This window comes from Schistocerca cancellata, chromosome 9 (assembly GCF_023864275.1).
Source record: "Schistocerca cancellata isolate TAMUIC-IGC-003103 chromosome 9, iqSchCanc2.1, whole genome shotgun sequence".
Taxonomy (NCBI): domain Eukaryota; kingdom Metazoa; phylum Arthropoda; class Insecta; order Orthoptera; family Acrididae; genus Schistocerca; species Schistocerca cancellata.
This window is the reverse complement of record NC_064634.1, coordinates 261,081,226-261,096,159: the sequence shown is the minus strand read 5'-3', so window position 1 is coordinate 261,096,159 and position 14,934 is coordinate 261,081,226. Positions and strand designations below refer to the sequence as shown.

The following is a 14,934-nucleotide window of genomic DNA, read 5'->3' as shown; positions in this document are numbered from 1 at the left end:
AAACAATGAGTGTAAAGAGATGGACAGCTAATTTTGTAAATTTTCTTGGTTGCCTTTCTTATACATGGTGAACATTAATAAAACTGACAAACTGCAGGGACAGACTCCTGACGTGAACTGGAGGAAAAAAGGTCCTATGAACATGTGTCAAGAAAAGCATCGTTGCCACAATAGATGGCACTGACAAATGACAATTCTTCTGACCATGTGCCAGGTGTTCCTTGTGTGTTGCAGGCTGTGTGATTGGTGCAACATACTGTAAGCAGCAGAATGGTCTGATATTCATGTCAGGAACAAACTGAAATGGTATTCGAATATAGCAACGCAGATGGAAACGGTCAAAAGGCAGTGCAGCTATACCAAAACAAGTATTTTCAAAGACACAAACCACATCACACAAAATTTCAAGCCCTTTTTGTGTGTTTGTGTGCTCATGGGCTCTTTCAGAGGGACAAACATGCAGCGAGGCAGTGGGCTGTGCATACATCAGATTTGGAGGACCAGGTTCTACAGGATATTGAGACGAACCCTGGTATAAGCTCCTGGCAAGTGGCCTGCTGACATGGTGTAAGTCACAGTACAATTAGGTGTATCCCGCATGACAGCTGCTACTAACCCAATCACCTGCAATCCAGTGGAGGCTACTTTGAACACATGCTGTGATGTGGATGTGATGCAGCTGTGTACTGTGTTCTGGAACAGTTTGTTGTCATTGCACACACACCGTCCATTTCTCAACACATGTTCACAGGATCTTTTTTCCTCCATTCCCAGTCAGGAATCCATCTCTGCAGTTTGTTGATTTTACTAATGTTCACCCTGTATAGAGGCAGGACTTTTGCAGTATTTAGTACCTTTGGGAAGCAACCTGCATTGAAAGATTCATTTATGATGTTCATGGAAGGACCTACGATACCAACTATGTAGTCCTTCAACAAGCACACATGCACTTCATCTATATCTGCTGAGATATTATTTTTTAGGTTGACACAACACAGCTTAGTTCTTTCCCAGTGGAGGGTTGCAGTATCACTGTGTTTGGTATATAGTTAAGTGTTCCCACAGGCTGTGTTTTGACAAACTTCTGTTGTAGCTTGGTAGCTATATTCAGAATTTCAAAGAATGTAATCCAGTCAGTATTGTCAAAGGATTCAACTAATACTGTAAATGTGATCTGAGCTTCCCAGTTGTTCAGCTAGTCTTACAGTGCCATTTAAATTTAACAGTTGTTGTTTTCATTCAAGTTCCCAGCATGAATGAAGACAATGTTAAGTTTAAACAGCTCTATAGTACCAGTCAAGTCAACATCAATAAATACTGCAGACTGTTAACCACAATAATTAAAAAAAAAAGGCTCCAACAATTTATTTTCAAAAATTTTATTCTTCAAGAAGCACGTAATTTCATACAGTTGTAACTACTGTTTAGTTTGAGTTTTGTGTTAAGATCATGTGAGATATCAATTTGAAATCAAGTCCTAAATGACAGCTCAAAATGTATATTAAAATATCAAAATCCCTGGAAGTGTATATAATAAATTTTGCTTTTGACCATCAATCACCATTGTCCATGGAATATTAAAAACAAAAGTTCAAGGGAGGGGGGGCAGCAGCCTTGTGTGTCGTATGTTGTACTGTGGCTGGTTATAAAGTGTTGATGTGTATACCATACAGAGTTGTATTTGTTGTTGTTGTTGTTGTTGATGATGATGATGATGATGATGATAAACAACAGTTGATACAGAAAGGCTCACAGTTAGGAATAGCTTGTGAACAATGTTGAGCTTTATATTTATTTATTTTTAAAAATTAACTGGAAATATGTCATGGTATATGTTAAACTCCTGCCAGCACTACTTCAAGTATCTCTGTAGGGTTTTTGTGTTTCACTATTAAGTAGTCTCACTATTTATTATGGTGGTTTCTGAATTAAACATGCACATGCTGATGCTGCTATTGATCTACCCGTCTAATCTTCAGTATTCTCTGCTACGCCACATTTCAAAAGCTTCTATTCTCTTTTTGTTTGAACTGTTATCATCCACATTTCATTATTGCACAAGGCACACTCCAAATGATTATCCTTAAGAAAAGACTTTGTAACATTTAAATTTATATTTATTGTTAACAAATTACTCTTTTCAGAAGTGATTTCCTAGTGATAGGCAGTCTGTGTTTTATGTCTCAGTCTGTGTTTTTCACCTCATTAAGCCTGCTTCTGCAGCCTTGTATTTTTCCTTTACCCACACCTGCTTTCCCATTTTTAATTTACAGCAAATTCATGTCTATTGTCACAGTTTTTTCCAAAATATTTGAAGTAATTTCTCACAGACAGCTTAGTAACTACTTTGAAAAACATAACCTTTGCAGTAGACAGCTTGATTTTTGACAAGGAAAAAATACCGCTTCTGCAGTCCTTGAAACTGTTAATCAGACATTAACTGCATTTGAAATAGAGAATACAGTCTCTCTGGAGTTATGCTGTTTAACTAAGGTGTCTGACTGCATCCCCTTTGACGTCTTACTAGCCAAGCTACAATATTATGAGATAAATAATACAACGTTAGAAATAATTAATTCTTATCTAGATAACAAGAGGCAATTTGTATCAATTCAAAATAAGTATTCTTCCTTGAAGAAAGTCAAATGCGGTGTACCTCAGGGCTCTGTCTTTCTTCTTCATTTTTGCAATTAACAATTTGCCATATTATGTTGGGCTTTTAAATCAAACACTGGACATTTTTATTTTAATTTTGAGTATAAGATGCTCCTGAATTTTGGAGGAAATTTTTCAAAGAAAAAAGTGCATCTTGTAGTGTGCAAAATATCGTAGTAGTGTAAAAATTGAGTTTTCAGATTATGACTACATTTCTGTAAACTTGTTAATATAGAATACATTATTTGTACATGTAATGTGAACAGTAATAAATATAGTGACTACTATTAAATATCAACATAAATCCCATTTGCCACGTGTAGTTAATGGCTAATAAAGAATCTGAATAGATAATCTGAATTATTTTTTAGACATCTCCATTCCCTTTTGCCTGCTTCATTTTCTTACTTTCTCCTTCTCTCAGTTAATTTCAATATCTTGTTTGTTATTCAAGGATTTCTACTGGATCTTGTCTTTTTGCATACTTGATCCTCTCCTGCCTTCACTACTTCATCTCTCAAAGAGACACATTCACCTTCTATTCTATTCCTTTCTCCTGCTTCAGTCAATTGTTCCCTAATGCTCCTTTTGAAATTTTCAACTATCTCTGATTCTTTCAATTTATTCAGGTCCCATCTTCTTAATTTCCTACCTTTCTGCAATTTCTTCAGTTTAAACTGTGGTTAATAACCAATGCATTATGCAATTTGAATGAAAATGCAGTGAGACAAAGTGGCCATTTGCATCCACTTTAGTAACTTTTCTTATGTTTTGAGCACACTTTTTTATTTCCAAAAACACCTTCCACATTTCGATTTTCTGTCATTATTAAAGGTAGTGTTATGTCAATTATTTAAAATTGCTCATTAGATACATTGTGTCACATCAAGATTCTCAATCACAAGTTCATACTTGTCTCATGATTGAGAATTTTGATGTGATACAATTGCCTCTAGAAACATTATGCAGTTTAAACCACTTTGCAAAATCTTTGTCCCACTGTTATATAATTTATCTGATGCTTTCCATTGTCTCCAGGCTTCTTCTGACTATACAACCCTCTTTCCCTTATTCTTAAACCAAGTATCCTCAGCTGATTAAACCTGTGTGCCAGACTGGAACTGGAAACGGACCTATGCCTGTCCAGGTTCGAGTCACAGTCTGGCACAAAGTTTTAATATGCCACAAAGTTTCAAATCAGTGCGCACTTCACTGCAGTGTGAAAATACATTCTTAGGCCAAGTGTTTGCAATTAAAGTATGTTGTGTACAAAATTCTACCAAATGGCTTCCCCCTCCCATTCCTTTCCCCCAGTCCCCATTCTCCCTACCATTTTTCCATCCGTTCTTTTTCCCACTGTCAAATGGCAGTATCCCATCATAACTAAATTTTCATCTGCTTTAACTATCTGAATAATTTTTTTTTAATCGCTCGCACATTTTTTCCACCTCATCATCTGTAGAACTAGTAGGAACATAAATTTGTACTAGTGTCATGGGTGTCACATCTATCTTGGCAACTACAATTCATTTACCGTGGTCTCGCGGTAGCGTTCTCGCTTCCCGAGCATGGGGTCCCGGGTTCGATTCCCGGCGGGGTCAGGGATTTTTCCTGCCTCGAGATGACTGGGTGTTATTGTGTCGTTTTCATCATCATCATTCATCCCCATTACGGTCGGAGGAAGGCAACGGCAAACCACCTCCATTAGGACCTTGCCTAGTAAGGCGGTGCGGGTCTCCCGCATCGTTCCCCTACGCTCTGTAAAGAAGCATGGGACTTCATTTCCATTTTTATTTCCACTGTTCATAGTAGTTTACCTACATTCCTATTTCCTTACTCATTATTAGACCTACTCCTGCATTGCCCCTATTTGATTTTATATTTATAACCCTGCACTCACTTGCCCAGAAGTTCTGTTCTGCCTATCACCACTCTTCACTAATTTCCACTATATCCAACAAGATCCTATCCATTTCCTTTTTTTTAATTCTCTAACTTACTTACCCAATGATGGGAACTAACATTCCACATTCTGACCTCTAGAAAACCAGTTTTTTTCTGCTAGTGATGAAATCTTCCTGAGTGTCCTCACCCAGAGATCTGAATGGCAGACTGTTTATCTCTGAAGTATTTTAAATGAGAGAATGCCGTCATCATCAATCCATACAGTTGAGCTGCATGGCCTCAGGAAAAATAACAACTGTATTTTCACCATCCTTTCAACTATTCACCATACCAACGTAACAAACCCATGTTGGCTAGTGATACAAGGCCAGATCAGTCAATCATCCAGACTGTTACCCCTTCAGCTATTCGAAGGCTATTGACCATCTTCAGCAATCACAAATCTGGCAGCTCTCTCCACACATCGCCTCTATTATGGTTGCATCTATGGTACACTATCTGTATCACTTGACCATGGAAGCCATCCTACCCCTGGCAAAGACCAAGATTCATGGAAGGTATACATCACACACACACACACACACACATACGTTGTTGTTGTTGTGGTCTTCAGTCCTGAGACTGGTTTGATGCAGCTCTCCATGCTACCATATCCTGTGCAAGTTTCTTCATCTCCCAGTACCTACTGCAACCTACATCCTTCTGAATCTGCTTAGTGTATTCATCTCTTGGTCTCCCTCTATGATTTTTACCCTCCACACTGCCCTCCAATGCTAAATTTGTGATCCCTTGATGCCTCAGAACATGTCCTACCAACCGGTCCCTTCTTCTCATAAAGTTGTGCCACAGGCTCCTCTTCTCCCCAATTCTATTCAATACCTCCTCATTAGTTATGTGATCTACCCATCTAATCTTCAGCATTCGTCTGTAGCACCACATTTTGAAAGCTTCTATTCTCTTCCTGTCCAAACTATTTACCGTCCATGTTTCACTTCCATACATGGGTACACTCCATACAAATACTTTCAGAAACGACATCCTGACACTTAAATCTATACTCGATGTTAACAAATTTCTCTTCTTCAGAAACGATTTCCTTGCCATTGCCAGTCTACATTTTATATCTTCTCTACTTCAACCATCATCAGTTATTTTGCTCCCCAAATAGCAAAACTCCTTTACTACTTTAAGTGTCTCATTTCCTAATCTAATTCCCTCAGCATCACCCGACTTAATTCGACTACATTCCATTATCCTCGTTTTGCTTGTGTTGATGTTCATCTTATATCCTCCTTTCAAGACCCTGTCCATTCCGTTCAACTGCTCTTCCAAGTCCTTTGCTGTCTCTGACAGAATTACAATGTCATCGGTGAACCTCAAAGTTTTTATTTCTTCTCCATGGATTTTAATACCTACTCCAAATTTTTCTTTTGTTTCCTTTACTGCTTGCTCAATATACAGATTGAATAACATTGGGGAGAGGCTACAACCCTGTCTCACTCCCTTCCCAACCACTGCTCCCCTTTCATGCCCCTCGACTCTTACAACTGATATCTGGTTTCTGTACAAATTGTAAATAGCCTTTCGCTCCCTGTATTTTACCCCTGCCACCTTAAGAATTTGAAAGAGAGTGTTCCAGTCAACATTGTCAAAAGCTTTCTCTAAGTCTACAAATGGTACAAATGTAGGTTTGCCTTTCCTTAATCTATTTTCTAAGATAAGTCGTAAGGTCAGTATTGCCTCACGTGTTCCAATATTTCTACGGAATCCAAACTGATCTTCCCCGATGTTGGCTTCTACCAGTTTTCCATTCGTCTGTAAAGAATTCGTGTTAGTATTTTGCAGCACACACACACACAGCAAGTGTAAAATAACTAACAAATTCATTTGTGTATTTGTATAATTTGTGTCTATTAGCATCTTGAGGTATTTGTTAGAAAAACTTAGGACTGTTTTTAAGTTTTTAGCAGTTAGTAGTATATGTAGACCCTATAAAGAAAACCTACATGGAAATCCCCACAAAGTAAATGGTTTTTTAATTACCGAGAGAGTGCTCTGAAATGAAGAAAATTTCAGAATAGAGAACAGCATCATACCACCCATAAGACTGGTGAGTAAAACAACAACCAACAATCAGTGATCCACCAAAGCTCATCTAAACATTTATTTAAACATACACAAGTAGTTGCCATTTACTTGGAATTAATGCAAGATAGGATGTGAAGCAGCGGTTATTGGGCAGCAGATCTTCAGTATCAGACAGATGCTTGTGCCAACATTGCAAGTATCAATTTTAATGTGTTGATTGTAAGTATTTGTATGCAGAGTTGTGTATTGCAGTAAATACTGACGTATGAGCTCAAACACTGAAATTACTGAACCCACCATGGGAAGGAGTTTTGCTGCTACACAAATACATGTAAATCACCAAACAGTGTGGTCCAGTCTTTCCACCAGGTTCAGACTGGTTTAGTATACATAACTGTAACAACTGTCCACACCAAGATACAATCAAAGTGTTTTGCCAGAAATTGAGTCACTTAGATGATGTTTATCAACGTCTTAGTCATTCACATCATCTCCAGGCATTCATACTAGAGCTTCTGCATAAATCCCTGTACATGTAAGTTCTCAGAAGGAGACATCTGTATTTTCCAGATTTAGTTACTTATTATGAGCTATCTCAATCATGATCTAGAGCTCTATCTTGAATGCTCTATTTGTGAAAACAAGGTGTGTTTTTTTAAGTAAGTGCCATTTTGAAATACAAATAAAACCAGAATATTTTTCTTAGCAATTTTATTTTTATGTGAAAGTCTGTACTTAATCTACTTTTTACATAATTCCCACCAATATTAAGGCAGCTATCATATCATGCAACCAGCTTTTGCATACCATCCTCATAGAAATCTTCTGTGTGATTTGTGTGATTTGGGGGAGGAGACCAGACAGTGAGGTCATCGGTCTCATCAGATTAGGGAAGGAAGAGGAAGGAAGTCGGCCATGCCCTTTCAAAGGAACCATCCCGGCATTTGCCTGGGGCGATTTAGGGAAATCACGGAAAACCTAAATCAGGATGGCCAGATGCGGGATTGAACCGTCATCTGTGATTAGACAACAACTGCCTAAAGCACACTTGCTGACACTTGACGAAACTCATCACGTAATGTCAAAATCATAAATTGTCTGTTCTCTCTCACATTTTCAACAACTTTCTGCACCAAATTGTCGGAAATGACTGAAGGTCATATTCTTCATTCCTCATCATGCACATTCATACAGCCATTTTTAAAAGCTCTCATCTGTTTCCATGCCATCCCATTACTTATAATGTTTTCTCCATACACTTCACTGATCTGATGGTAATTTTAGCCACTTTCACACCTTTAGCACTAAGAAAATGAATCATAGGGCATATTTCACAGTCAACAGGATTTTCAATTGGAGGAAGCATATCAAATACTCACAAACAAATGTAAACATACCAAATATTGGTGGGAATTATGTAGAAAATAGATCAAAGTACATGTTTTCATATAAAAATAAAAGTACTAAGAAAAAAGACTACTTGTTTTATTTTGGTTTCAAAATGGTACTTACATAAAAAACACATCTTATATCTTTAAGATCAGTGGTGAGCTGCTTCTCTACAGTGTTAAAATACAATTCACTCTTCACATAGCCTATGTTCTCACTTTCATACATTTGTTCCACAGCTTGTGAGGATAGTATCTTTTTGCATGCACACAAATAACAAGTTAAGCTGAAGGTTTTGCCAGTTACAAACCTCTTATGTATTTAGCTCTCTTTGGTACTTCAATATTCAACAGCTTCTCCACAGCTAAAGCGTAACATTGCTCATTGCACATTGTTGAAACATAGTCTAGTCGATCAAAGTATGGTAAAGCCTGCATGTATGTCTTGTATTCAATTAATTTCTCAGTTCCACGGTGTAATAAACCAATATGAGGATCTGCTCGCATCACAGTCTGTAAGAGGAAAGCATTGCTTTTAAAAATGATTTCTTATATAATTAATTCCATAAATATTAAGATCTTGGAAGCAGTTGACTTAGCATTGAACTATTCAGCAGGTGAATCAGGTGAGATGGAAGATTCTATGGAACAATACCCCTTTTGCAATTTAAAAAATTGTTGTTGTTAAAATAGACAAGTTTGTGGAATAACATTTACAACTCTCTGAAACACTTGGCAGTAGAAGGAGTAGTAGAGAGCAAAAATTGTAAAAGTAGACTGATAGGAATTTGTGGCATAGATTACTGACAGAGACATAAAATGTAGCATTTTTTGGCAAAATTAGCAGCTATTTTTGGTGGAACTATCATCTATTTTTGACCAAATTAACATACAATTTTAAACACTTAGATAAAGAAATTTAAAACAGCCTACTGGTGTATGTACAAGTTGTAGGTAGCAATTGCTTCATTGACTACTACTGTTTCAATACCGTATTTACTCGAATCTAAGCCACACTTTTTTCCGGTTTTTGTAATCCAAAAAACTGCCTGCGGCTTAGAATCAAGTGCAAAGCAAGCGGAAGTTCTGAAAAATGTTGGTAGGTGCCACCAGAACTAACTTCTGCCATCGAATATATGTAGCGCTACACAGGCATGCTTTGTAGGCACAAAGATAAATACTGGCGCCAAAACCTCTGCATCAGTAAATAATTTTTTTAGAAAAAGGTGGAAGACGAGTTTTTTTTCTCCGCCCCGAGTTTCGACCACTGCATTTTCATACATTATCCAACGAAGTAAATACAAATTCCGTATTGTTCATCTTCGAATGTAGCAGAATTTCAATATACTACGAAAATCCGACTAGCAAGACTGTTTGGGATGTTTGTCAATATGAATTTTTCCTGCCTGTGAGAAGAGATTGTTGCTAATAGGAACCTGATGAAATGTGAATCACATGCAGTATTCTCTTCACCATAAGAATAATATGAATATAAACATTTTGCCATGTATTCTTTCGTGTTTGCTGCTATCTCATTTAAATCCTGTCTGCTTAATAAACTACAGTGACACAACAGCAAACGCGGAAGAATATACGTATCGTGTCATGTTTATATTCGTATTATTCTTATGCCTAATAGTGATATAGTCAGAAATGAAGCAGGGCAACTTACTAGATTTTTAAATCTAAGATGACTAATTTCTGTGCAGAATTTGATGTACTAAAGAAGCGGCCGCAATGATTTTCAAACGGAGAAAAATTTTCGCCTAACTCTCGTTCAGAACATGTTCTATCGTACGCAGTCTATTATTTGGTTGTTGTTGATCATTATCAAAGAAAGCAGCAGTGTAAGTAACAACAAATAGCAGTCCCTTGCCATTGTTTCACTAATGAGATGATTCCTTTCTCTTTTTTTTTTAATTGTAAGTGGCGGTAGCGTGCACAAAAGCAAGCCATGCCGCGAGCGGCGACAGGCTGTAAACACGCACTATCAGAATGCGACAAAAAATGCATGACACAGTACAGTAATGCATTTTCAGCTTAGAGTGACGCAAACACCTACAACAAAGAAATCGGCGCTTATCACATCAAAGCAAAATAAGAAATCAATTCAAACCAGACGAAGCACGTGAAAAAGGAAGGGTACCCGTATAAATACGGACGGAGCGCCTGTCGCATAGCAATGGCTACCTCATAAAGCTTAACTGCTAAGTTTACGACTCGAACCAAACTACTGTAACTATATCGTCATTCATTCGACCTAAATTGTGTCTCATATTACAACGGACCAACTTTGTTTCGATTTGGAGGTGCAGCCTAAAACTTTTCTCTCCCCTTGAATTTCGAGTCTCAAATTTCAGGTGCAGCTTAGAGTCGGGATTTTTTTTTTTTTTTTTTTTTTTTTTTTTTTTTTTTTTTTTTTTTTTTTTTCCCCCCAGGTGCGGTTTAGATTCGAGTAAATATGGTAACCACTTTTAGAAAAGAAATGAACCTTTCACAGTATAACTTATTAATATGTATTTTTACTGTTCAAATTTCAAATACCTCTCAGCAATGCATTCTATGGAAACTCCAGGTTGGAATATCAACAATATTAGGAAAAGGATGGACTGCTACTCAAGTTGCAAGCGGGGACAACAAAAAGATTATTACATATTTAGCTTTTGACCAAAGCCTTCTGCAGAAAAGAAAACACACACATTCACAGAAGCAAGCACACATGAGTGCCATTTCCAACAGCTGAGATCAGAATGCCTTGCTTGCATGCTTGCTTGTGTGAATGTGTGTTTGTGTTTCCTTTTCTGAAGAGTAGCAATCTATCCCTTTCTTACTATTGTCGTCAGCATCACATTCTCTTAGGTTACAGCTCCCATCTGTAACAACAGTACTGTAATGAGATAAAATATGCTCACTGTCAACATTGCACATTGTTCTCAATAATAAATGCAAACAATATTTGGTATACACTTCATGCTCAAAGGCAGATAAGGCATTTTGGCTGAATTACTAAATACAACATTCTGCATTCTTTTGGTTGGATATGACATTATCCACAGGTTGGCTGTACCATCAATCCCTTAAAAACTTCAATTTATCTAGGAGAATACTGTGATTCACACAGTCAAATGCCTTACATAGGTTGCAGAAAATATCGAACCGGCAATGTTTATTACTTAATGTTTGTTTGTAAAATTTGGTGAGTAAACATGTAAATGGTGTCCTCAGAAGAGCAACTACTCTGAAATCCAAATTGTTATTTATTGTAATATTGTTGTTAAGGTGAGATACTATTTTAAAATACATCACCTTCTTGAAAACTTTGGAAAATGATGCCAGCAGTGAAAGAGGTTGGTAGTTGTTGACATTTCTCTTATCACCTTTCTTCAAGAGGGGTTTAACAATGGCATTTTTCAGTCTCTCTTGAAAACTGCCTTGAATTAGAGATGCATTATATATTTCAGATAAGGCTAGGCTTATTATGTAAGAACAAATCTTTAGTACTTACTCGAAACACCATGAAAACCATATGAGCTTTTGTTTCTGAGAGAATGTATAATTTTCTTAATTTCAGAAGAAGAAGTTGATGATACATCCATATGGCTGAATTTTATGAGATTACTTTTTCAACATACTGCAATGATTTTTCTCTTGAACTGGTTGTCCCTAAACTTTCTACTATATTTAAGAAATGATTATTAAATTATTTGCTACTTGTGATTCATGATTTATAGCCCTTCCATTCAGTTCAATAGTGATGTTATCCTGTTCTGTGGCTGCTTGTCCTGTCTCTTGTTTCACTACAGGGTTATTACAAATGACTGAAGCGATTTCACAGCTCTACAATAACTTTATTATTTGAGATATTTTCAAAATGCTTTGCACACACATACAAAAACTCAAAAAGTTTTTTTAGGCATTCACAAATGTTTGATATGTGCCCCTTTAGTGATTCGGCAGACATCAAGCCGATAATCAAGTTCGTCCCACACTCGGGGCACCATGTCCCCATCAATGAGTTTGAAAGCATCGTTGATGCGAGCTCGCAGTTCTGGCACATTTCTTGGTAGAGGAGGTTTAAACACTGAATCTTTCACATAACCCCACAGAAAAAAATTGCATGAGGTTAAGTCGGGAGAGCGTGGAGGCCATGAAATGAATTGCTGATCATGATGTCCACCACGACCGATCCATCGGTTTTCCAATCTCCTGTTTAAGAAATGCCGAACATCATGATGGAAGTGCGGTGGAGCACCATCCTGTTGAAAGATGAAGTTGGCACTGTCGGTCTCCAGTTGTGGCATGAGCCAATTTTCCGCGGGCTACGCGTGAAACTTGCCCGCACGCGTTCAACCATTTCTTCGCTCACTGCAGGCCGACCCGTTGATTTCCCCTTTCAGAGGCATCCAGAAGCTTTAAACTGCGCATACCATCACCGAATGGAGTTAGCAGTTGGTGGATCTTTGTTGAACTTCGTCCTGAAGTGTGGTTGCACTGTTATGACTGATGTGAGTGCATTTCAAGCATGACATACGCTTTCTCGGCTCCTGTCGCCATTTTGTCTCACTGCACTCTCGAGCGCTCTGACGGCAGAAACCTGAAGTGCGGCTTCAGCCGAACAAAACTTTATGAATTTTTCTATGTATCTGTAGTGTGTGTCGTGACCATATGTCAATGAATGGAGCTACAGTGAATTTATGAAATCGCTTCAATCATTTGTAATAGCCCTGTACATTCCTCACAGCCTTAAGTCTGTTGTCAGAATTATTGATTTTTGAGATTATGTGCATTTCCTTGATATTTTACTAACCTTTCTTGGTAATTTTGAGTTGTTTTTGTAATGTGCAACTACCACAGGCTCTCTACTTGTTCTTGCCAACAGATAATTTGCCTTTTCCTTTCACAAGATACTTTAATCCCTCTAGTGATCCATGGTTTTTTTTATATACCTGTTTAATGCCCTTTTGATTAGCATATGTGGAAAGCTATTTTCAAATAAGGATAGGAAATTATCATGGAATAGATTAAATTTTATGTTAACATTTGATTCATTATAAATTTCATCCAAAGTCATCTCTTGTCTAATACTGCACTATCGGAAACAAACAGTGTGAGGTTCTTTACGGAAAAACTTAATGGACTATCACAGAGCACAGCAAATCAATGAAGTCCTTCTCTGACAGAATTAGGAAACTGAACTCACAAACATTTGAACTAACACCAAATGCGGAGGCCAATAGAGTAATACTGCATGAAGTGGAGAATAAGACTCTGGATGTGTTTCTAAGAGGTATTTCCACTGATACATCAAGGAGGTCAGAATGGAGAATCCAAGTGACTTATGAGCTGCCATTAGAATTGCAATGCAATTGGAGGAGATCAATATTGCTACATGGTGATCGTGGTGTTTTTTCTTCTGAAGTGAAATGTTTTAGATGTGGCCACACAGGCCACATCAGCCTGAATGTTATGAATGAGAGGAAGTGGGCCATATAGTGTGTGATTGTCAGAAGAAAGCACAGAATGAGCAATGTCCCAATACTTGGCCATTAAATGGGAATGGAATGCCTCATCCATCAGACAGCATTCCTGGTAGAACACAAGACTACAGAAGCATATGCAGAGCTGGAGTGTTGCTTCCTAGGCAAAGTAAATGGTGGGCAACATAAATTTATGGTGGGCACAGGTGCTCATGTGTCTGTAGTCATGTGGAGTAGGTAATAATGACTTGAAGTTCAGTTTTAATGTGGGAAATAACTGTTTTTGAGAGCATGTAAAAGTATTGCTACATGTTGGTGAGGGGTATTGTGTGATCTTGGTGCCCAACTTTCTTATTAAACATCATGCAAAAATTGATCTTTTGCAGTGTACAATTGAACTGGGGGGGGGGGGGGGGTGGCACTGTTTCCATTAGGGGCAACAGCTACAAGTGTTACACTGTCACAAAGGTCACCAATCATGAAGGTGGTACCCAATAAACCAAACCATGGACACAGACACTAAAGATCAGCCCATGTGATACAATACAGCGATGTACAGGGTAGTGGATCTGGGTGAGCATAGATATGGACCTACATAAGGATTTATTATATGTTGTGGAGCCATTGGAAACTAATGAAAAACGCGAGAAGCCACACTGTTTTGTACACGGGACTACGGTATGCATCAGTGACATGGATGGAGATTTTATGGTTCCGGTCAGTCTTCATAATTTTGGCAGGGTCAAAGTGAGTCTGCCAAAGAGTTAACTAATTGTTAATTAGGATTTTTCAGAGGAAGATGACATGGACAGATCAAGTGAGGATCTCTGCTGCAAGCAAACCATCAGGGCATCTGCATTACGTGAGAAAGTGCGACATTTACAGGGAAATGGTAGAGAAGCAATGGTAGCTCTGTTACTGCAGTTCATGGATTTGTTTAATCTGAGTTGTCTGTTACCAGCAATGCCACATACACAACACAGAATACCAACAGGGAATAACACTCCACTATACGAGAACCCATATCAGGTTCCAAAGTGATAATGGAAGAATTTATTGACCAGCATATAGTTGACAGTATTATTGAGTATAGTGATAGTCCCTGGGGGGGGGGGGGGGGCATTCATAATTTGGATCCCATAAAGTCACCAGATGACATTAAAAAATACAGGTTTTGCTGTGACTACTAATACCTCAATGCACGAATGATCACCAATGCACATCTGATACCAAACATAACAGAAACTATCGACAACTTGGGTCAGTGTAACTATTTCTCCACATTGGATTTACAGAGTGGATATCATCACATAAAAGCAGGGCAGAGGCTTGGCCAAAGATAGCTTCTCTGGTCTCCAGAATGCACCCGCCGCCTTTCAGGGATTATTGGTTAGTGTACTTAGGAGACTGAAACAAAACAA

General features: G+C 38.0%; 1 protein-coding gene across 1 annotated transcript in view; it reads right to left on the bottom strand.

The window, feature by feature from the left end:
* The window catches only part of LOC126100424 (NADH-ubiquinone oxidoreductase 49 kDa subunit-like), a 169,062-nt gene that overhangs the window by 68,749 nt on the left and 85,379 nt on the right, over positions 1-14,934 (bottom strand). The window contains exon 4 of the mRNA XM_049911028.1: positions 8,348-8,549. Within this exon, the coding sequence (XP_049766985.1) occupies positions 8,348-8,549 (202 nt within the window). The remainder of the gene's footprint in view (positions 1-8,347; positions 8,550-14,934) is intronic.